The sequence below is a fragment of the Nannobrachium achirus genome (genome assembly GCF_963921795.1).
Source record: "Nannobrachium achirus genome assembly, chromosome: 1".
NCBI lineage: Eukaryota > Metazoa > Chordata > Actinopteri > Myctophiformes > Myctophidae > Nannobrachium > Nannobrachium achirus.
The window spans coordinates 18,253,555-18,277,308 of NC_137810.1; the positions used below are offsets into that span (position 1 = coordinate 18,253,555).

The following is a 23,754-nucleotide window of genomic DNA, read 5'->3' on the forward strand; positions in this document are numbered from 1 at the left end:
TCCACTATTAGAGAAAAAGTCTATTCATCAGAGATGTAACATTAGGGGGTTAGGGAAAAAGCTACCAAACATTAACAGGGACAGGTGATGGGGAAGTAGGGAAGTTACCTTGGGTAGTTCCTCTATCTGGTTGGCATCGAGGTAGAGCTCCTCCAGCGTTCTCTCAAAGCTGAAGATCTCTTTGGGGACTTGCTGTAGGCTGCAGTGGGAGTAGTCCAACACCGATATCACTTCCTCTTCACCGCGGAAACAACGACACGGCACCAGCCGGCCAATAAGCTTCCGCTTAGTGGTCATTTCAAGACACTGCACTGTGGGGGGGAGAAAGATTGTGTCAATAATATATAGCCAAGTATCTCAACAGCAAAATATAGATTAGCATTTTGGTTGCATGTAAAATATCATAGTTACGAAGGTATGGGCAGGGTGTGAGAACTCAAAACAAAACATCCTCGTGCTCCTGCTTCTGAGCTTTATGTTATAGGCATTAACGACTGTACCAATTGTAGGTGTGAGTTATTTCTTTACCGTAAATATATTTTTGGTTTTTTCTGCCTTTATTGATAGTTCACAGTAGAGAGTAGCTCGCCATGCGCTTTCAGGCTGCATTAGAGCCTATGTGGTATGCTCCTTAAAGAGGTGGTGCCATAGTTTTGTACTTGTTCTGTTTTGTACAGTATGAGTCTATGGAGTCTAACTCTAATAGACCCCCAGGTGTGGTTATAATATGCAAATGTGTCTTCCCCATGTATTTTTGGTTTGGAGTCAAACGGACCACACTGCTTTAATGACATCATAAAATCATTCCATCCCCTTTTTACCATTCAGCAGCAGCTGTTGGTGTGGCTAACTTCAGCTGGGTCACCAACCACCAGCAAACCATGTATACTTAATGAACAGGTGGGTGTGGCTACATAAAAACATAATTTTGACCCTTTCTGTACACTTTTTTGAAAAAACCTTCCATCAAGTATAATTATAATACCTGATGATCATGTTTTGGGCACCCGTCTTTGATTGCTCGGCCAGTGGCGCCACAAGGTGTGACTTGTATGCAATAAAATAGTTATGGTTTCTATAGAGCTCTCTTTTCAGAGTTCATTAGGTTCCCTCCTTACTGCTTTTTAGTGCTTTATACAGTATCCTATGTGCAAGTGTTTCTCAATCAGTGGGGCGACTTCTTGGGGGGAGTGTCGAAGAACAGAAAAGAGGAGCAAAAATGGAAAGATTGGGTGGTCACAATATTATAGTGGGCACACATTATACTATAGTTCTAGTGGCCATGAGATAGGGATCTGGTAGGCACTTCACATGTTGTGGCTACAGGATCAAGACAATCAAACGTGTGCACATCATATCTTATGCCAAGAAGTTATCATTTTTCAATTTGTTGTATTGGTTAGACACATAGTATCAAAGTAAACACACATAACATCATAAGTTTGGATGTTGTTCTCATGTTATTGCTGTGCTATTTGCATTAATCAGACAAAATTCCAAGTAAAACATCTGAACAATAAAGTAAAAAGCAGCCACACCTGACCTTTAACATTACATGTGTCATTCATCGTGTGATCTGTGATGTCAGTGACACATACTGTAAACACAAAATGACAAACATGCAGAAAGATGGCACTCAGTGCATACCTCTGCCAAAACTAAGCAGCTCTTGACCTTGATTGTGGCGTTGTCATTTGACCTTTTTGACCCAAAATAGGGTGAAAACAACTTCTGTTGTTTTCTGTTGACCATAGATAATATGAAAGCAATCAGACCTCCAATGCTTAAGAATCTCCCCTGTTTGTTCACCAAAATCATTATCTTTCTTTCCCTAAAGTGGCAATATACAGTATACAGTATAGTAAATTTGGGGTCTGTACCAATGATGTCTTTCAGAGACATTTTATTCCAAAAAGTCAGGACATCTTCATTTAACTGGTTACTTCGGAAAACACCTGTGGTATCAACATGACAATGCACAATTTGTGCAGTATTTAAAAATAGCTTTCCCTCAATGCAAGGTTGTTGTGCGCGAGTCTGCGAGACAGAAAGAGGGGGACAGAGAGAGAGAGAGAGAGAGAGAGAGAGAGAGAGACTCCAGATAGAAACCCTACAGGACAAATCCAAATTATAAGAAAACAAAAAGAAAAGCTATCTGACACACTGGAAAGAATCAACCCAAAACCAGAGCAAATTGGAAAACTATTTAGCCCTAAAGAGAGAATACACCGTGGCAGAATACCTGAGCACTGTGAGCGATCCAAAACTAAGGAAAGCCTTGACTATGTACACTCAGTGAACACAGTCTCGCGATCGAGCTTCCATGGCTTCCAAGAGACGACCGACAGATAAAACGCTTACTGTAGCTACAGTTTCCAACTAGCAGATCCTCGCCAGGCCAGGTGCCTACCCAGGGCCCACAAAGTTTGGAAGGCAGTCAGCCAATTGGAATGGGACCTGTAAAATGTGACTGATATATATATCTTGACCATATCCACAGATAATATGGACCGAATTTTGGACGGAATTTGTGTTTTGAAGAAAATGCAAAGTATCTGAAAATGTAGTCTAGCACAAGGCTCTGTGTGGAGTTGCATCATAATCCAAGGAATCGTGGGGGGGAAATATTTAGATTGTACCAGTAGTACGGTTCAAGAGGTACATGTATAGCTGTTATAGTGTATAGCTGATTGGTGTGGTTGCTCTTCCTTGGCCTACTGGCAGTGTGTGCGCGAGGTGTCATGACAATCGGACACCCCTTGTGATAATAAAGGTATCTATCTATCTATCTACACTATGTCCATGATTTTGAGGAAAACGGGCCCCTCCCGCAAAACTTTGAAAGCCAATCATAGCCCATCAGAAGGGCATCTGAATTTGATAAAAAGATTTGACAGATATATTATAAATATATAGCTTATAGTTATAGCCATACAATATCGTGGCGAAAAAATGAACTTCTGTGAATTCAGATGGGTTTACAATAACACAGTGGGCCCTATTTTTGTCTGTGCCTCAGCCTTATCCCTTATCCCTAAACTTCTTTGCCTTTTTTTACCATTTTGAAAAACATTTAAAAAAACTTCAAATAGCCGATCTACATCTACACGTGAGTTTGTAGATTACTCACGAACTATTTAAAAATGTTTTTCAGGGTATTTCCCCTCCCCAAAAAACCTGGTGGTAAACCTGGTCTCTATACTGCCTCCCCCTGGCCAGCGGCCAGCGGTGTGCCTGATGGAGGGGAAAGGAGCTGGTTGTAATAACGTGTTCCTTCCACGCGCTACATCCTACCGGGGAAACTTCCCCCGGTCAGGTGATAAGAAGCGGCCTGCTCACTCCTCGTGCATTGAAGAAAGCATGTGCTCAGTTTGGGCCTCTCTCCAGGTTGGCAGTGGGAGAGTAGTGCCCAGGATTACAGCTTAGGAAATTGGCACTGGGTGAAAAATGGGTTACAAAATCGTGGAATAAAAAGGGGTAAGGCAATGGCAAAAATATGGCCCTGTATGTCTGATCACAGACAACCTCAAGCTCACACCAACTCTGGTGACTGAATGTGCACGTGAAAAATAATTAGTGCATCCTAAAATGAGGACTTTCAGATCATCTGGCAATTTAAGACAGCCCCTTTGCAATCCAGCACCAAGCACTCAATGAGTAGCAAGTGGCACGTGAAAGAATTTCTATAGGCTATTTTCAATTTACTGAAGTAGAACACAGGATGAGTTGCCAGTTATCTGAATGCCACTTCAATTTCCTTTTTGATTTGGCTGAAGTGACCCTGGAAGGGAAGAAAGCGCAGGAGATGAGAGAAGAGAACGGGATGAGAGAGATGAGGGAAAGAGAGGGAGTAGGGCAGGGTGATATGACTTGTCTTCAAATCAATGTCACGATTATTTCAAACTTATTATTAAATAACAGATCGACAAGCTTGTAGAACGACTACTATGCTATTTGTGTAGCCCACCATTGTAAAACGAAGTATAGCCTAATACAGAGTTAAGTAAATGGTGCATTAATATCTGTAGGAGCGAGATCATTTAGCGACCTACAAACGGGTCGCAACGTGGTCGGTAGTTTTCAGCGACCGGGTCGGTGATTTAGCGACCCGGTCGGTAGGTTGCGTCTGCAGGTTAGTTACTGAGGTTAAGTTTAGGGTTAGGGTTAGTAGCCCGGTCGGTGGATAAGCGATCCCGGTCGGTGGATTTACCTACCCAGTCGGTGGATTTAGCGTCCCGCGGTTGGTGGATTTAGCGTCCCGGTCGGTGGATTTAGCGACCCGGTCCGTGGATTTAGCGTCCCAGTCGGTGGTTTTAGCTTCCCGGTCGGTGGATTTAGCGTCCCGGTCGGTCGATTTAGCGACCCAGTCCGTGGATTTAGCGTCCCGGTCGGTGATTTACCGGCCCGGTCGGTTGATTTAGCGACCCGGTCGCTGAAAACTACAGACCACGTTGCGACCCGGTTGTAGGTCGCTAAATGATCTCGCCCTCTCTCATTAATATAGTGCTTTTTATCCAAAGCGCTTTAGTTAGATTGTGCATTGCATTCATCCATTCACACACACATTCATACACTGATGGTGGAGGAAACCATGCAAGGCACCAACCTGCTGCACATCGGGAGCAATTAGGGGTTCAGCGTCTTGCTCAAGGACACTTTCAAGAACACTAATGCTGGGAGCCCGGGATCGAACTGGGAAGCGGTTCCCATTCAGATGCTCTACCAGCCACTCTACCCCTGAGCCACTACCGCCCCTAAGTGGTTATTCAGATTTAAATTTTACTTTTTATTTTTTAACTCCTTCTCGATTATTCGATTAATGTACATGAGCAAGATTAAGTTGGTTACTTACTGGTTGTAAATATCGGATTCTATATATTTTCGGTTAATTGCCCAGCCCTAATAGGTCGGTGTGAATTATAACAAGGGTGGTGGTGACAAGAACAAAAACAAGTAGGTGACAGGAGGAGGCGAGAAAGAGAGAAGAAAGAAGGATAGCTGAAGGTGTGGAGAGAAAGAGAGAAAAAGAAAAAGGACATGAAAAGTTAACGGTGAGAAGTGCATAAAGAGAGTGGGACACCAGGAACCTTTGAGATAAGGTCTGCTGCTTTATCAGATCCTGGAAATACACAGGCAAACACACACATGATGTGCACAATGTACGAGCGGGACCACTTTAGATGGCTGGATAGGCTGCTGATAGTATTGTGAGAACACGCTGTCCTCTCTTGTGTGTTTAAATCCTGCCGAGATCATCAGATACCGATAGGCAGAGCACTGACTCTCCTGAGAGCCAACACCTACTGCATCTATACACACTGTAACCAATAACCATCGACACCAACTGTGCCAGTTCCCAGACCCTGGAGCAAAACCAACAGAACAGGTTCTACAGGTACACTATACAACAGATTGTTCTAAAATCAAATCATTTTAAAACAAGGTTAGGTTAGGTATATTTGGTTAAATGATAAAATCTGTAATAATTAAATAATTATGGATTTGTGGGTAATACCAACATGGCATCATGATGGCTTAACAAATGATTACATCCTTGTCAATCCAGAGTTTATAATAGATCAGATGTCAATCCAGACAGGTAAATAAAAAACAAAATCACTAATACAAATACAAATTTTGTGTTGCTGTTGACTGTATTATTTGACAGAAATCACTGAAATATGCAGTACAAGGACAGAGCGGTTTTATTTAATGACTATGATAAAAACATGAATCCTCCACATTTTGTATTCTTTATTACGGTTCTGGAAAGAATTTCAGAAATAGGGGTCAGTTGCATATATTCTATAATTTCTGTGTGTTGTTGTTGTCCCTGGCATATGTTTTAAAATGGAGGGTCTGCGGGTGTCAAATTGGGGGTCCTTGACATGAAAAGGTTTGAGAACCACTGATATAGAGTACACTAAAGCGACTAAACCATATAGGTTAACTTCTGCCCTGTCCTAGAGCAAATCACACAGAGCCAGAGGCAGAAGCATGGATCCAGTAGGAGCGCTACTGGAACATATGGGGCGCGGGCACAGGGTGGAGTCTGGGAGGAGTCTTGCTCCGGATGACGTAGTTCCAGCCACGTTTAAAGAGGTGGTGCCATAGTTTTGTACTTTTTCTGTTTTATATGAGTCTATGGAGTTAACATTATATACTCTAATAGACCCCCAGGTATGGTTATGGTATGCAAATATGTCTTCCCCTGTGAATTTTTGGTTTCAAAATGCCCAATTGAAATACACTGCTTTAGTGACATCATAAAACTCCTGAATATAATATTGCGATTATACAACAAGTACCATCAAAATAATAAACATATCAAAATGTATTCATATCGCGGGACATTTCTCTCTGAAAATAACCTTTCTGCCAGTGTTATCTCTGTCCTGGGGTCTGTCTGACAGAGAGACAGGCAGATCGACCCTGTTCCTACTCATCCAAATTAGAGCGACAGACAGATAAGTTAGAGATAGGAGAGAGATGGAAGATACTGTAATGTACACAGTCTATACACACCACCGTCACTGACAAGAAGCAATGAACTACAGACTGACATTTTATACAAGTCAAACTGGTAGACCGTAAAATGGCACCGAAAGCGGGTGGAGTTAAACCTGAATGGTCACTTGAAACGTCCCATGCCCGTCTCACATTGGAAACCCAGTGGGAGAGCTATTGGGACTAGTCTTGTGTAGCCAGACAACTATTCCACAATCTGGGGCTGTTAAGTATGACATCATTTTGTAGGCAGAGGAGAATTTCTGCCCCCAGTTTCCGTGAATCTTTTTACTATTTTTGTCTCGGATCTGTTGAAATAGCGAGGGACAGAAAATGCTCTGGGGGCAGAGTTCTCCTCTGCCTACAAAATGATGTCACGGCTTAAAAGCCCCTGAAATACACCCCCTGAAAGCCGAGAAACTAAGGGGTTTATCATTTTCGTCCACAAAAATATCCTATATTAAAATTGTCTATGTCGGTATAACTCAGACATAACCATAAACAAACCCGAAACGCCCATATAGGCAAGACCAGGGCCACGTCACAATGACTCAAACATAACCATAAACTAGAAAGATGCAATTGGAAATTGCAAGCGTGGTTGCCGTGATGTGAGTCACACTTGCACACTGGCTTCTGTGTGCAACGCAGATAGTTATTTTTAGTTGCTTTACTTGCTTGATTCAATATTTTGATATTTGATTTACATTTTTATGAAATATCTACGGTAAATATTGAATCAAACTATCTGGGGTGCAGACAAAAGCCAGAGTAGAAAAACTACCCCAGAAGTGAAATATTCCTTTAATTAAAAGTTGTGTATCAATGTGTGTGTGCATGCTCATTGCTCACACACGCGTGAGAGGGTAAGGGCCGATTCATAGTCCACTTTTAGAGCCAAATTTATTTTGGTTCGGAGAGTCACAAAATCTCTGTGGCACCGAACAGCCGAATTAATGCCGGTATCAGGGCTTTATAAAGTGGAGTATGATTCGGCCCTAAGTGTGTGTGTGTGTGTGTGTGTGTGTGTGTGTGCGTGTGTGTGTGTGTGTGTGTGTGTGTGTGTGTGTGTACACGTGTGTTTGTGGGAAGGCGTGCACTTCAGCAGATCCAGAGGGTGAATTCCCTGGGTCCCCTCACATGCAGCCTCACTGTCACCATAGTAACCACTGCCATAGAGATGGTCTCACAGGATCTGGGTGTATTTTTACACCAACAGTCTGTCCGTCTGTCTCTTTCTAACATTATAACACAGCACTGAGTGGGCAGCTGGGCTACATTTGGTGATCTTTTACAGTGATCGTTGCTGTCGTTGCTTTTTTATGATTATTTGCTTAATCGCGACGCGTTGTGAGCTTGTAGATCGTCTATTTTCACTACGTTTGTGTGACACTCTTGTATGATGAACTAGGGCAGGGTTCCCCAATAGGCGGCCCGCGGGCCATTTGCGGCCCGCACGGGGGCTACTGTCTGGCCCCCACCAACCCCAGTAATAATGGTGGTATAAGAGCAGCAACAACACTAGTATATCGTCGTTGTTGGGTGGAAAACAGCAGGTGGAAAACAGCAGATCTACAAGCACACAACGCCTCGCGGTGCGAGGCGTGCTTGTAGATCGGCTGTTTTCACTAGTTTAAACATTTTTAAAATGATAAATGCAAAACGAACGGTTTTGGACATACAAGATTTTCACCCGACAACGACGATATCTGAACTGTCACTGCATGGAGTAGCGGGAACGCCACCATCGCCCCAAGCAATGTTGTGGCCCTCGGCTTGGTACCCTAGACATGATTCGGCCCTTGGGGAAAACTAATTGGGGAATCCTGGACTAGGGCATTCATTTAGAAAAACACCCAAAACGTTAAATACTGTATGGAGTTGAGAGGTTTCTGCCCAACAGTAATGGCATGTTCTCTGGTTTAAAACACACTCAACATGGCTGAGCCAGAGCTTCATGACAGCCACCGTTTTGTCTCTTCACAGGTTTAAAAATACAAATATATATGTTGTTAAGCTGTGAATGATGTTAAGCTGTGTGTGTGGGTGGGAGGGGGGGGGACAAGAATAGCTTGCGTTTTTTGCCTATTGTCTATTTATACACTATACAAAAACACACACAGGCACAAGCATGCATCACACTCTCTCTCTCTCTCATACACTGACGCCCACACAGATGCACAAACACAAACACGCACGCACGCGCACACACACACACACACACACACACACACACACACACACACACACACACACACACACACACACACACACACACACACACACACACACACACACACACACACACACACACACACACACACACACACACACACACACACACGTATGCACAAAACACATGCCTGTTAGTGTGGGGGAAGAAAATTACATTCAGCAACAGTGGTATGCACCTTGAACAATGCCTACACATCACCAATGATGTGCTAACTTGCTAACGTCAGCTTTGTGTGCTGCTAAGGGCTAACGTCGACTGTGTGCCAGTGAAAACCACCAGACACTTACAAATCACAGCCTTTGACTGGTGATATTGATTGATTGATTGATTGAAGAATTTATTAGCAGTTTGCAATAGAAAAAAGTACAGTTTCATGACAGCGCAAATCACTGGTACAAGGTCAACTAAAAGGAGATCCTAGAAAGCCTTACAGCTTATTTACACAGGAACCACACTCTATGTATCTCATATAACATTGAAAGACAAACATGACTGACACACAAACTTAGTGATCAAGACTTTACGGAGAAACGTGAATGACAGCAACCAGACAGAAAGATGGAGAGGTAGAGGTGGAGATGACCATGCCATTGTTACTGTACATGACTCTAGCTTGTGATTTCACTGCAATGAACTTTTGAAAAGAGAGCAGAACATTTGGGGTGACACTGATGTTCCTCACATGTACAGTTGTATAAGTATGTTGTATATGAATCCTTTTATAACTTGCCTTTATTCATTAAGCACAAACGTGTACGGAAGCCCCTTATAATACAGGGCTGCAGATTGACTTTGACACTGGTTGCACAACTTGCAATGGTGCAAGGGTGGGGGGGGGGGGGGGGGGGGGGGGGGGCTCTGCATCAGACATGCAGAGCATCTGAACTAGACTATGTTCAGAGTAGGGATGGGACGATACATGATATTATTGTTTATTGTGATAAAAAACACTTGCGATAATCATATCGTGGAGATAGAATTTATCGTGATATCGTCCTCTGTCATGCACTGGGATCAATTTACCTTTTATTTGCCGAGCTGCATATCCGGTACCATTTAAACCCTCTATATTGGTAAAAGGTACTTATAATATACCTACTTGATACAGTCTTTTTTCACTCTATATCAAATGTCTTTGCCAAAAAATAATTTTTTGGGAAATGTTCCGCCCCAGGATAATGGATTTTGATTTTCGCGATAAAATCGTGATTTCTTTTGCCACAATAATCGTGATATGAAATTTTCATATCGTCCCATCCCCAATCTGAACTAGACTATGTTCAGAGCAGGGAAGCCGGGCGGGGAGGGCAATCTTTGTCACTGCACACACTTTATACCAGAGGTTCCCAAACTTTTTACATCGAGAGTCAAGACCCAAAAGAGAAATCAGACATTTGCCCGGGACCCAAACCAGTGAAAACAGCAGATCTACAAGCTCACAGCGCGTTGCTTCGCGCAGCGTGGCGAGCTTGTAGATCGGCTATTTTCACTCATTCTTAAACATTTGTTTTCTAATTTATGGAATTTCTTAGATTTTTAATTATTTTATTAAATTACCTTGAAAAATCTTTGCATTTAAAAAAATATATGAAAATCTTAGATTTTTGGAGAATATTTTTTGAAAATGTTAAACTAAATGTAGGAAATTAAGGGACCCATAAAAATGTTTCTGCGACCCAAAAAAGGGTCCCAACCCAGTGTTTGACATGGCACCTGTCAGCAGGTTGAACAGCAGGAGTAGGACACACTACGTCCTCCTGGTGGTTGCTCCTCACTGGCAGGTGAACCAGTAGCTTAAAACAGCAGTGGCAAGTATTGTGAGGAATTAATTGACATATAACGAAAAAATTAATAATTTTTATATTAACTAATTTAGTGCCCATGAAATTAACGGATTATAAAGTCCACGATGCCAGTCTCAGGTTGGCATCACCCCCGTTATCTTATTTTGAAGGCCAGAAGTCCACAGCGCAAACACTTCCGGTCTGACGTCATCGCGTCCTGCGCCGGAACCGATCGTTGTCCACGTGGAGTTGTGTAATGGCGGACCGGGAGCTTTTATACATGTGTAACATAAGCGAGCATCTGCCTCCATCCTAGCTTCTAAAGTGTAGTTTTGAGATAATGGACATTTAAGATGAGATCCCCCGTCCACCTCAATGTTATGGATGGGACTATTTTGTGCTCGTGGAGCCGTGATGATGCGAAATCAGCGACGGATTTCGTCTCCGGACCTCCGGCCATTGTTCTCGGTAATGTATCCGCCGTTACAGTAATATATTACTTTTCACGAGTATACTCGGGATTGGCACCATGTGATACTCGAGTATTTTTCACGAGTCTTCTCGGGATTGGCACTATATGAGTTAAAAAAAGTGCAGGGGGGGGGGGGCATACATCATGCACGCACCACCCGATCATACCCAAACTGATATGACTGAGGGGCCTCTATAGAGCACACCTCCAAAACCGCTTTCAATTCTGCCCATAGGGAAGATTCAAAAGTTCATACAGTATGTGTATCAGGCACTTAACTCACATTTGTGCTGAAACAACACTCAAGAATATCAACAGTCACAGTCACACTCACAATTGCATGAAAACAATGCAAAGATATAAAGAAAAAGAATCTCATAATTCAGGCAGAAATGAACTTTATTCAGTGGCAGAAATGGGTTTCCATAGAAGCATCTACCTCTCTCCATGAATATGTATTTTTGGAGCTGTGTGAAGCACAGGCTCCCTATACGTGGCCGTGTGGGTCTGTCTGTGTGTCTGTCTGTGTCTGTCTGTGTGTCTGTATGTAGCCTGAACTTCCTAAACTTCGGCACGCTACTAGTCCCACAGTTTTGCCACCACACACTCGCGCCATATGTCAAATCGACCGGCTTACTCGGGAATCGTGGGCTAGTAACTTGCTAAGAGAAAGGTTCAATAGTTTAATTGATATTAATTTATTAGTGAATTCATTTTCCCCATTGACTTATAATGGGAATCGCAAAAACTCACATTCAATTATTTGTCTCTCGCAAACCATAGGGGCTAGAGTTTCAAGACTTGGAGAGGAGGTTCATAATGATTTCAAGGATTAAATAAAAAATAATTGTGTCATTTGGCCACATGGTGGCGCCATAACACCCCACTTTACGTTTTGGCCTGTAACTCTTGAACCGTAGGTCGGAAAATTAAAAATATTTTTTCCCTGGATTCCTTGGGTCATGACGCATCTCCCCATATAGGCCACGCCCATTTGCGCCATGTTAGATTTTCCGCCATCTTGAATTTTCTCCAAAACACACTTTTTGCTCCTTTTCCTACATATTTTCTTCAAATGTCACAAAAATCGGTACACATGATCCACACACACACACACACACACACACACACACACACACACACACACACACACACACACACACACACACACACACACACACACACACACACACACACACACACACACACACACACACACACACACACACAGCTCCACTTCACACGGGTGTGATTTTTAATATATTTTTCAATATATTATATGATGTTGAGGCCACCCTATAATAATGTGGAATAGAAGAACAATAAGTTATAACAGCAGCTGATCAGTTGGACCCTCGCCAGATACAACCTTGCATTAAGATATCAAGACTTTTCCAGGTGGAACCAGTAGAACTAGTTAAGACCAACCAACCCACCTAGGATGCCTGCTATTATTGTAACCAGATTGCAACATTGCTGTTGCTAAATCCTCAGTGTTCATTAAAGCACTGTTTCCCAAACGGTGCGTCGGGACACATTTGTGGGTCACGGACACATTTGTATGTAAAGTATTTCAAAAGACTAGCCTACAGCCCCTTGGTGTGAAGCAGACAGACGCTTGTTGACGCCCATTTGTGATGTAAATCGCATCACAGGACAAAGCCGCCTACAGGCCAAAATTTGGGGAAATATTTTAAACATTTGGGGATTATGAGAAGTAGAGACACATTTGAAGGTGATAAAGTTGATGTTGGGCAAGGTACATGCGTTATTGATTTTTGTATTGTGTTTTTTAGACAATTGAACAACTGCTGAACGTGGAGTTACAGATGGAAACACACACAAACACACAAACACACGGGGCGATTCTAATTAAGGTTGTGGGATGTTTTTTTTTTAAATATATCATTTTATTTTGAAACAAACACATCTTCAAATGAAATGTGAGAAAAGTGATCTACAAGCTCTCAACGCGGTGCAAAGCCACGCATTGTGAACTTTTAGATCTGCTATTTTCACTAGTTTGGGTCCTGGGCGAATTTCTAATTTCTCTTTTGGGTTACAGGCTAAAAAGTTTTGGAACCACTGCATTTAAGTAAAGTTTTCCACACTCAGAGCTAGCATAAATTAGGAGGATTTTTCTGTGCAAGTACCGATTGTAATCTCAATGGAGGACTGTGAGGATTATCCACTTAGCGGTTGGATTCAGTAGAGGCCTTGAGTTCAGGTGGAACTCAAGGCAAATGGTGTGTTTATTCAAAAGACAGACAAGAAAAAGGACATAATGGTGGCGCTCAGCTCTGAGACTAAGCTCAACTGACCATTTATAGCCCAGCTGAACTAATGAGCTAGGACTGCACCATGTCAAGGGGTGTTTTTCTAGATCTAGAATAAAATACATACAGCACAATAAATATATAAATAAACATACACATATATACCCCATATAAATTATCTTAAAACTCAATGAACAACAACTACATCATTCTGAAAACTACTACATTACCTAACCACCATATCCTAGCGACTACAAATACACCCCCCCCCCCCCCCCTGCCATTCTGACTTGGTCCAGCCCAATACGCTGGCCACCAAACAGAACTTGGTACAGTTAAAGGGGAAGACCACCCATTTTCAATATTGAACTATGTCATTAATATACCTTAGAGGAGTTGTGTGGAAATAAATAAAAAAGTTCCCCCTCTTCTGTGTTGCCTAGAACTGGAGGATTGATTTGGGGGTTTTATTGTAAAGTACAATGTGTGATGTCATTAAGTTGTGATTTGCAATACAAACCCCAAAATCAATCCTCCAGTTCTAGGCAACACAGAAGAGGGGGAACTTTTTTTCTATTTCCACACAACTTCTCTAAGGTATATTAATGACATAGTTTGATATTGAAAATGGGTGGTCTTCCCCTTTAAGCTTTCAATCTTCACTTAGCATTACCTATATTGCACCTCATACATATTTCAATTGGTCTCTTATTGCACTTATATAGGCCTATATACTGTAGCCACGGCCGGGAGGCAAACCCGGGATCCCAGGCATGTGCGCTAACCAGTCAGCCAAAGAGCCAGGCTCGTTGGCGAGAGCCAGCGCACACACCGTATAGCCTACAGTCGTCCCCCCTAACTGGAAGCGCTACCACGCACGCCGGAAACCAGGGGGTTCGAACGCAACCAGCGTGGGAGGACAGTCGTCGATTACTAGGCATACAACGGCCGAGGCACTGACAGACCACTCCGCCAGTACCTATATCCCACCACTGCCACCAACGTAGCTGCGGCCGGGAGGCGAACCCGGGACCCCTATATCCCAAGCAAGTGCGCTAACCAGTTAGCCAAAGAGCCAGGCTCGTTGGTGAGAGCCAACGCACACACTGTATAGCCAACAATATTACACTTACTGCACTCTAGGGCTGTAATCTAGCCCTGTTTTAGGGATTCGAACTTCGGGGGGATTTTCCGAACTGACCATCGAACCTTCGATGGTTCGTTCGGTTCACCGAACCATCGAACGTACTGTACCTTTAACCAGCTAAAACACTGTAGGAAATGTTTTAAATGTGCTGTTTTAACCATTGAAAACGCGTGGATGCGTGGCCGCATTAACACGTAGGCTAACACTTGGAAAATCCAACCCAATCGGAGAAAATGTTGCGCAGTTTGTTGACGAACAGGCTCAATGTATAGCGGCGTTTCACGGATGATGATTAGACTTGGTGACTGCGTCGGAGCGCGTCGCGTTCGGGCTGAACTGGTCTCGATGTAACAACCCCAGAAATCGCATTATAGATCCTTTAGGGGGTTGCAATGAAATCCATCTTTGCTCATGCTTAGGAGAAAGGCTGTTTAATCTTTGGGTGCGTGGATGGGTGTTCGCTGTTCAGAGCACAGCACACACAAGTCTCTCTCTGCCCAGCTCAGAGTGCTGCCTCTCACTCTACTGTCTGTCATCAAGCGTGTGTCAGCGAGGCTGGTTCGCGGCCCCAAACAGGAGCCGAATTGGAGCGGAGGACGGTCCTTGATCGCTCCAAGCTGTTCTGGTGCATTTTATAACTACTTTAACGGTCACCATTAACTGTTAGTGTTTACCGGTAGGCCTAACTTATTTCGTATTTGGCTATCTCTACTACTGTGATATTCTGAATAGGCCTATCACATTCTGATAATTATTTTTCGTGTAAAAAAAAAAGAAGGGAAAAAAAAAGAAAAAAACCTGAACCCATTAATTTCGAACTTCGATTGCCAACGTAACGAACGAACGTTCGAATCCCCGAAGGTTCGCTTGCAGCCCTACTGCACTCATAACCTCATGATCAAACGTTTGAGTCTTTCCCCAGGTGGAAGTAATTAGCTGAGTGGCCAGCTCAGCTAGACAGGAAACTTAAGTGTTGTTATAGTATTCAATAAATAAATACTTAAAATCATGATTATTAATTGTGCAAAATACAACTATGCCATCTACTATAAAGTTCAAATACCTTGTGCAAATATGTTGTGCAAACCAATTCACTCAGGTCATCATATTAAACACCTGTAACAGAGGACCTCTCTGTTACAAGGACATACTGTACAGTATTGGAAAGTTTTCAAAACCAACTGCATAGAGCAGGGGTTCCCAAACTTTTTTGTCTCAGGGTACCCCATAAATATTTTTTTCATCCGATCCGAGGCACCCCTACATTATAATTTTCACTCCCAGCACCTTATATTTATAGCATATTGTCGTTATCGGGTGGAAACCTGACCAGAACCATGTCCAGAACGGTTCGTTTTGTATTTATCAACTATAAAATGTACTAAACTAGTGAAAACAGCAGATCTAAAAGCGATGCGAGGCGTTGTGTGCTTGTAGATCGGCTGTTTTCCCTAGTTTTGTGCGACTTGTCGACTTGTCTTGTATGATGAAGCAGGGCTTTGCTTTACCAAAAGACGTACACATTTGAAACTTGGAGATACAAGGTTTCTGCCCGACAGTGACGATATTTTAGTGATTATGTTGCAAGGAAAACGTTGAGATAATAGCCATTTTGGTTAGAACTGACTGAAAATACGTTTGTACTACAATTTTAAAATGATACTAAATAGTGTCCAAATAAATTCCAAATATTATCAAGTTATCTCGCGGCACCCCTGGACTGCTGTCGCGGCATGCACCCCAGGGTGCCCCGTCACCCACTTTGAAAACCCCTGGCATAGAGTGTGCTTGCCAGCGTGGATGAGTGTGGATGACCAGCTCTTTTCGTAGTGGCAGTTGTGTCGTCATAACACAATTTAGTTTGCATACTCATACTTCATAAAACTGAGGTTCTCTCATAATAACATACTGAAAGCAACTGAGGCGAAGAGAACTGTGCAATTTTCCTTTTCAAACTAACAGAATTACAGTGCATCATGTGGTGGTAGGCAGGGGTGTCGCACCAAATTCTGGGCCCTGGGTACAAGGATTCACTGCGGCCCCCATGAATGTTCTTCATAGGGGGAGGGGGTTTAACTGGGAATGCATTATTACGTGTTATTTTGTGCTTTAGCTATTGAAAAATGGCAGATATACAAGCTCACAGAGCTTGTAGATCTGCTATTTTTGAAAAATCCTAAACATTTGTGCAAGTCTTTGAATATTTCAAATCATTCTAAGGTTTTTTGAAAAACCTATGTTTCTATGTCAGTGGTGCTCAAACCCTTTCATGTGAAGGACCCCCAAAATGATATGTATTTGGCCACGGACCCCCATCTCAAAATATTTAGTTCCAGGGACCCCCAGAAGCAAAATTTGAGTTACAAATGTTCGCTTAAAAAATACATATATCCAAAGATTTGCACATATTTTCATTACTTTTCAAAAATATCAGAGCTACAAGCTACGAAGTTCTGCTCTGTGAGCTTGTAGATCTGCAATTTTTCAATAGCTAAAGTATAAATAATTAAGGCCCCTCCACCTTGGGTCCTCAGTCCCACTTCCCCCCCCCCCCCTTGTGACGCCCCTGGTGGTGTGTGGTTTGTTTAGCATGCATGGTCCAATCTGCAGTCCACAGTGGCTCCAGGTGGGCTGTGTAGAAAAGCCACCGACCCTTATATTATTGGCACTAAAAATAAGCACTACCTTCAATAACAACTGCAGTGACCATAAAAATGATCAAATACACACATAAACACATAACAGCGTCTGTTCATAGTGTGTTAGAACTGCGATTCCCATAATTCAGCTTGAAACAAAGCCACAGAAGTGCTGCCGAGTCCTGGTGCGAGGATGTATTGGAAAGCAACAACTACACTGTCAAAGATTATATGTATTATTAACTTTAAAATGTATAAATAAAGACATTTCCAGTGCCTCTGTCATTTTGGCGCGAGTGTCAGGGGCAGACATAAGAAGAACAAAAAACATTTATGTAGAATGGTTATCGTGAAAAATATATAAAAAATAACCTTTGTTTCATTGAAAAAGTGTTCTACTACACTCAATTTCGGTTCCCACACACAAACAAGTACATTTTAATGATGCATCAAAATAAGACTCAGGCTATAAATGCTTGTAATCGCAAATGGTTGCACTGACTCACACAGAATCACACTCTCAGACAGAATCCTGAAAACTCATTCTGGTTGTCAGTTTGAATTGTCAAGAACTATTGCAGAGACATAACTTTGAAATGTAGAGCATTATGTGCTTACTGAATGATGAATGATTGTGTAATTTTGCTACCGTAGATCAGTTTGTTAACGCGTTTTGGCCTAGCCTCTGATAGGCTAATATAAATGTAATATAAAGATGTGAATCTGAGCTACAATCTTGCTTTTTTTTTTCTTTTGGAGTGCTGCTATTGTGTGTGTGTGTGTGTGTGCGTGCGTGCGTGCGTGCGTGCGTGCGTGCGTGCGTGCGTGCGTACGTGCGTACGTGTGTGTGTCTTGTTTGGGTTATGGAAACATCCCAGCTGCTAAACAGACTGAATCGCTAAGTGAAACTCATATCCATGTACTGTAAATCCACACATTTAGATGAAGGACCATATCCATCTATTTTCAACAATCCTCAGTTTGATTCTCTAAACCAGGGGTTTTCAAAGTGGGTGACAGGGCACCCTGGGGTGCCGTGATGGCAGTCCAGGGGTGCCGCGAGATAATTTGATAATAAATTGGAATTAATTTGGACACTTAAAAAAATATTTAGTATCATTTTAAACTTGAAGTACAAAGTTATTTTCAGTCAGTTCTAATCAAAATGGCTATTATCTCAACTTTTTCCTCGCAACATAATTGCAAAAATATTGTGAAAGTTATTATAATATAGGGGTCCCTCGGATGAAAATAATATTCATAGGGGTGCCCTGAGCCAAAAGATAGATTACAGAATTGTCCATTCCTACAGTAGTTAAAACCCATGTGAAATCTAAAGTTAAAAGCAACAGAGCTAGTGTTCATTCACAAAAAGATACCATAAGGATTGTATCAGGGGATGTGCAACATTCAGACTTAGCCATGAATAATATTGACCGATATACGAAGCAGATAGTGGGCTCATATGATTATTCATCTGAAGGCTACAATTGTGCAACTGCTCTTAAAAAGCTGTGAAGCAGCATAATCAGAAGGTCTCCGTTACAGTTCGACTCAGCTCTTAGGGATATATATGTACTATATTTGAGTCTTTTTCGCTCCCCCTCCCCCTCCCTCTGTCCTTTCTCCTTCAGTCTGTGTCTCTTTCTCCCGCTCGTGTTTCCAGGCCAATCTTTTATTTTTTTTCGACTCTGTTCTTCCAGGAGCGTGCCCATTGGCCCAAATCTGCCTCAGACGCCCTGGCACGTCTCTCTCTCTCTCTCTCACTCTCTCTCGTCCCTTTTTCTTCTCACGGCGTGGCTCTGTTGCAGGAGAGCCGTCTAGAAGAGGGTCTCTCGTCTGTCTTTGTGTCTAGCCATCTGCTGGACCAATCGATCAGCGCCACATTTCTTGTGCACACTGCCAGTAGGCCAAGGAAATACCTGCATGTATTCTATATTATGTTTAATTGCGACCGAAGGTCGCAGTTTACCATGAGAAATGTCACAGCTTGTCTGTGTCTGTGTAGACGTGTGTGTACACAGTTTTTACAGTCTATGAGTTGGTTCCCTTGACACATCACTGTGACATCACAGGTGATATCACAGGTGTGACATCACCTATGTAAAAGTCCATATAGGTATTATTCCCCAGAATCTCTTTTATGCCCATATAAAGATCCCTGATGTCATCGATATATATCACTGGCCAGATGGCCAAGGCATGGCCATAATCTGTGTGGCTGGTTCAGATAGGGATCTCCATGTATGGACATAACAGATATTGTATGTTGTGATGTCATGGGAACCACTCTAACAGAATCTCTTTTATGCCCATATATGGAGATCCCTGATGTCATCAATATGGACAGGGATCTCCATGTATGGGCATAAAAAGGATGTACTATATACAGTACATGGATCTCCATATATGGGTAACTGGTCCGATATACATCACTGGCCAGATGGCCAAGAATTGGCGAGACCTCGCAACCATGTCGCCCTGAGGCGTCTACTAGTATCTCTCTCTCTCTCTCTCTCTCTCTCTCTCTCTCTCTATATATATATATATATATATATATATATATATTTCATATTTAACTTTAATATGGAAAACAACGGGGGTCAGTTCAACAGGTGGACTAATATGTTACAGATACTGTAGTGTACATCATAGATGATTAGACCCTGTCTTGTTTCTCTCTTTCTGACTGCTCTCGCTCACTCATTGTCTCTCTCTTTTCTCTCCCTGTAGCCTGGCCTCTTGTCTCTTTCCAAGTGAATGAGACAGAGGCCATCATGAATCTAACGTGAGATTTGTGTTTCCTCCCTGCATGGTCACCTCACCTCACCTTCTTAATAAATTTCAAGCTCCAGTCCAGGATGTCATATTGTACAGTACATTGTGCATCAGCTCTTTCTGGCGGGAGTAATTGGACTGCCTATAACCCTGAAAATAAATGTCCTGTGAAGGACTTTCAGCAAAGATTCACCAGCTTGTTTGTAGGTTTGGAATTATCTGACGCTACTGTATAGGTGAATGATGGTGAATTCATCTTTTATCCATGCCACACGGTCACTGCCACTGCTATTAGCAGAATGTTGTAATGAAAGATAAATCAGTTTCACTCAAGTACACTGGGGTGTGCGATACGCGATGTTATCGTTTATCGTGATAAATGATAATCGTAGTGTGGAGATATAATTTATCGTGATATCGTCATGCACTGGGATCAATTCACCTTTTATTTTCCGAGCTGCATATTTGGTACCACTTAAACCGTCTATATTTGGTAAAGGTACTTTTAATATACTTACTTGATACAGTCTTTTTTTCACTCTCTATCGTTGTGAGCTTGTAGATCGGCTATTTTTTGGCAAATGTTCCGCCCCAGGATATTGGATTTTGATTATCGCGATAATAGCGTAAATCGCGATTTATTTTGTCACAATAATCGTGTTATGAAATTGTCATAACGTCCCATCCCTAACTGTCACTGCTATTCTCAGAATTTTGTAACGAGCGATAAATCAGTTTCACTCAAGTACACTGGGGTGTGTAACCCAGCAGTGGTGGCACGGCTTTGTTGGACACTCCAACAAACACAATTGGCAGTAGTCATGGGTGGGAACTGGGAAGCTGGTGAGAGATCATGTCCTTGTCGCTGCATTTCGATTCCTGCTGGTTGGTCGAGGCACTTGTTCAGTGGGGAGGGGAGATACTGTGAACCTCGGCATATGTTGCACTCTCCAAGTGAAACTCTCAGACAGGTGAAAAGTAGTTGCTGGTGGTGACATTCGTAGTGGCACATGGTCCACATTTTACCCAGGCAAACAGTGGGGGTTGCCCATGAGTCCGTGACAGGGGTATAGTATACCGTAAATTCTCTTATAGGAACCCGGGCTATTATTTGTCTCAAGAGTAGCGGGCACCAGGCTCTTGTTGGAAGCAGGACAGTATAAGAGACAAGGCTTTTATTCCTATTTCTCAAAAATATCAGAATGATTCAGATCAGATTTTTTTATTAGATACCGTATTTTTGGAAAAAAATATAAATATTATATATTATATATTAGGTTATTTATAAAGAAAAGCGTTTTTATTGGAAAATCATCATAGAAAGGCTCATACAGAGATAACATTCTGCTGTATTGTATTGCATTAACCAATTCATACTGAAAATCAGCTCCTCATAATGTGTATCAGAATAGAATACAGTCCACACAGCATACTGCTGGGGAATAAAAAACACTACATTTCCCATCAAGCTCAGCGGCTCGTTTCGTCATTCAGATGCGACTCTCCCTGGTAAACAGGAACCACAGGATACTAGCATGGATACTAGTATAGCCGCATTAGCTTCATTGAGCTTCATTTACCGTTTGGATTAAACTTCCACGCTAAAGATCTCATGTGCGGCCGTCATCCATGTTCGCGAGGACTACGCACACGCACGCGCCCCGGTAAGTTGCCAAAGTCATCCGTCTTTGCCAAACGGAACGTGAAATGAGCGGCGTCCAAATATCGCTGCGCAGTTTGTAGACAGTGTACGGTAAATCACCGTAACAGCTGGCTTGGGATGTGAGTGACAGTCAGACAGAGTGGAGAAAGGTACTCCTGAATGATACGTAACGTAAAAAAAAGAGGAAAAAGGAGGCTCTTATTGGAGCGTCGGCTCTTAACTCATTTAGTGCCACCCCTTTCACCACTAGAGGGCGCCCAGTGGCCAGAGAAAATCCCATAGAGATATGCTGGTATATGCAGAAGCCCTGCAGCCATGACTTGCCTGAACACTTTCCTTTGTGCATGACTGCATGTACAGGAAGAGGATGAAGTTAGCTTGAAGTTAGCTATTGGCTACCAAGCATTTTAGAAGCCTTATTTTCGTCAACTTAGCCATGATTAAACCTTGCACACCTCATGCATGGGAAAAAAACAGAGAAGAATGAGCTCTGAAAAATCCAATGCAATCCAGAGTGGATTTGTGCAGTTTGTTCACAGCTTTCAAACAAAAAAATCCGATTGGAAATCCGTTCAGGCATTCTTGAGATAATCGCCCTTATGTTTTACATGTAATGTAAACAAAAATGGCTGCCCTGTATGTTAGATGGGGTTGTATGGGGGTGGAACATGCACAATCGCGATTGAAATCATGTTCACCAGATTTGATGGGGTCCAAAGAAAAAAAAAAAAAATTCAAAAAAATTTTTTTCAAAAAAAAAAAAAAAAAAATTTTTTTTTTTTTTTTTTTTTTTTTTATATCCCGAACTTGTTCGGGATAGGCACCCTGTGATACGATCATATATCCCGAACTAATTCGGGATAGGCACTCAATGAGTTAATTACTTAATTCAATTGCGCACCCGGAAATTAAAGCAGGTCCGGTTCTTTATTAAATATAGGATATTATTAGAGCATTTACGGTATATGTACACAGTCCAGGGTGAACTATTACAATATCAATATCTCCAAATAGATTGTTAAGTTATAGCAAAGATCCACCTCCTCACAACATCAGTTGGATTACTACATAGTACACAACAACGCTGGTAAAATGTTATATTCCAGCTATTGTGGTTGGAATACATAACAGGTGACTACTGAAAGTGGACTGAAGCAGGAGAGGAAGGAGAAAGACACTTTTAAATTTGGGAGGAGGTTGGCAATGACTAATCTGTACACCCCACGTGCGCGCGGTGCGCACGTGCGAGCACGCATGCGTGCGTGCATGCAATATTTTAGGTCACCTTGCCATGCTGGTTTCCCAGCACCCACAGTAGTCTAACGCTCAGAGGCAGAGGAGGAGAGGAGAGACTGTATTAGGATAGAGGAGAGAAGAGGTAGAGGATCACACCAGATGGGACCTGTAAATTAACTGAACATAAAGCCCAGTCCACACCAATGACCTATAATGCAACAAAACCATTGCATTACATTGCAGAGAGAAATTGCAGGTCTGACTTGCCCCGTTGCAGGTCTGACTTGCCCCGTTGCAGGTCGGGGCAGTTTGGGGATTCTGTTGCTGCAACTTACAATTTGTAACATTGCCAATCATTGGTGTAGACTCGGCTAAACTCAACATCACTCCCGGACAGTCAATTCGTGGCCCTCACAAGCCACAAATTGGCTAACTATAGATTGTGGTAGATCATATAAGGACAGTCAAATGGTACTGACTTCTAGTGTGGATAATGTGGAAGACTTCATTTTATGCTCACGTTCATCCAAAAGATTGTCTAAATCGACTTAAGATGCAGTGTGTCAATAAGGGGCAGCCAAAACCAGTACATGGAACACCTAACCTTCAAGCCAATATGGGCAATGTAAGGTCTTATAACTTGAATAGAAGAGAGGAAAAAAGCAATCCTGTAACTCTAAGTGTGCTACGATGTTTGTTGGGACCGTCAGGTCGCAGTTACTATCAAAACCTCCACCGGCTGTCAGTCTATCCGTCAGTCAGTCTGTCAGTCTGTCCGTCACGTCACACTTTTGCCCTACTCATATCTCCACCACCGTTGCCCCTATCCATGCCAAACTTTGCACACACACTCCTTGGCTGCCAAAACTGGCCCTCTTTTTAACGCCACCATGAGGCCGATTCTTGCAAAACACATTTATGGACACTGCTCCTACAGATTTTGCCCCAAAATTACGCAAAGCGGTACACAGTATCTCTAGAGTCTTGTCATCAACATGCATCTGTCCCATTTAGCG

The 23,754-nt window shown here is 42.4% G+C and overlaps 1 protein-coding gene across 1 annotated transcript in view; it reads right to left on the minus strand.

Moving 5' to 3' along the window:
- Positions 1-23,754, minus strand: part of lrrc7 (leucine rich repeat containing 7) — a gene marked incomplete at both ends in the record, with an annotated part of 119,054 nt that overhangs the window by 78,784 nt on the left and 16,516 nt on the right. The window contains one exon of the mRNA XM_080724821.1: positions 109-311. Coding sequence (XP_080580947.1) covers positions 109-311 — 203 coding nt within the window. The remainder of the gene's footprint in view (positions 1-108; positions 312-23,754) is intronic.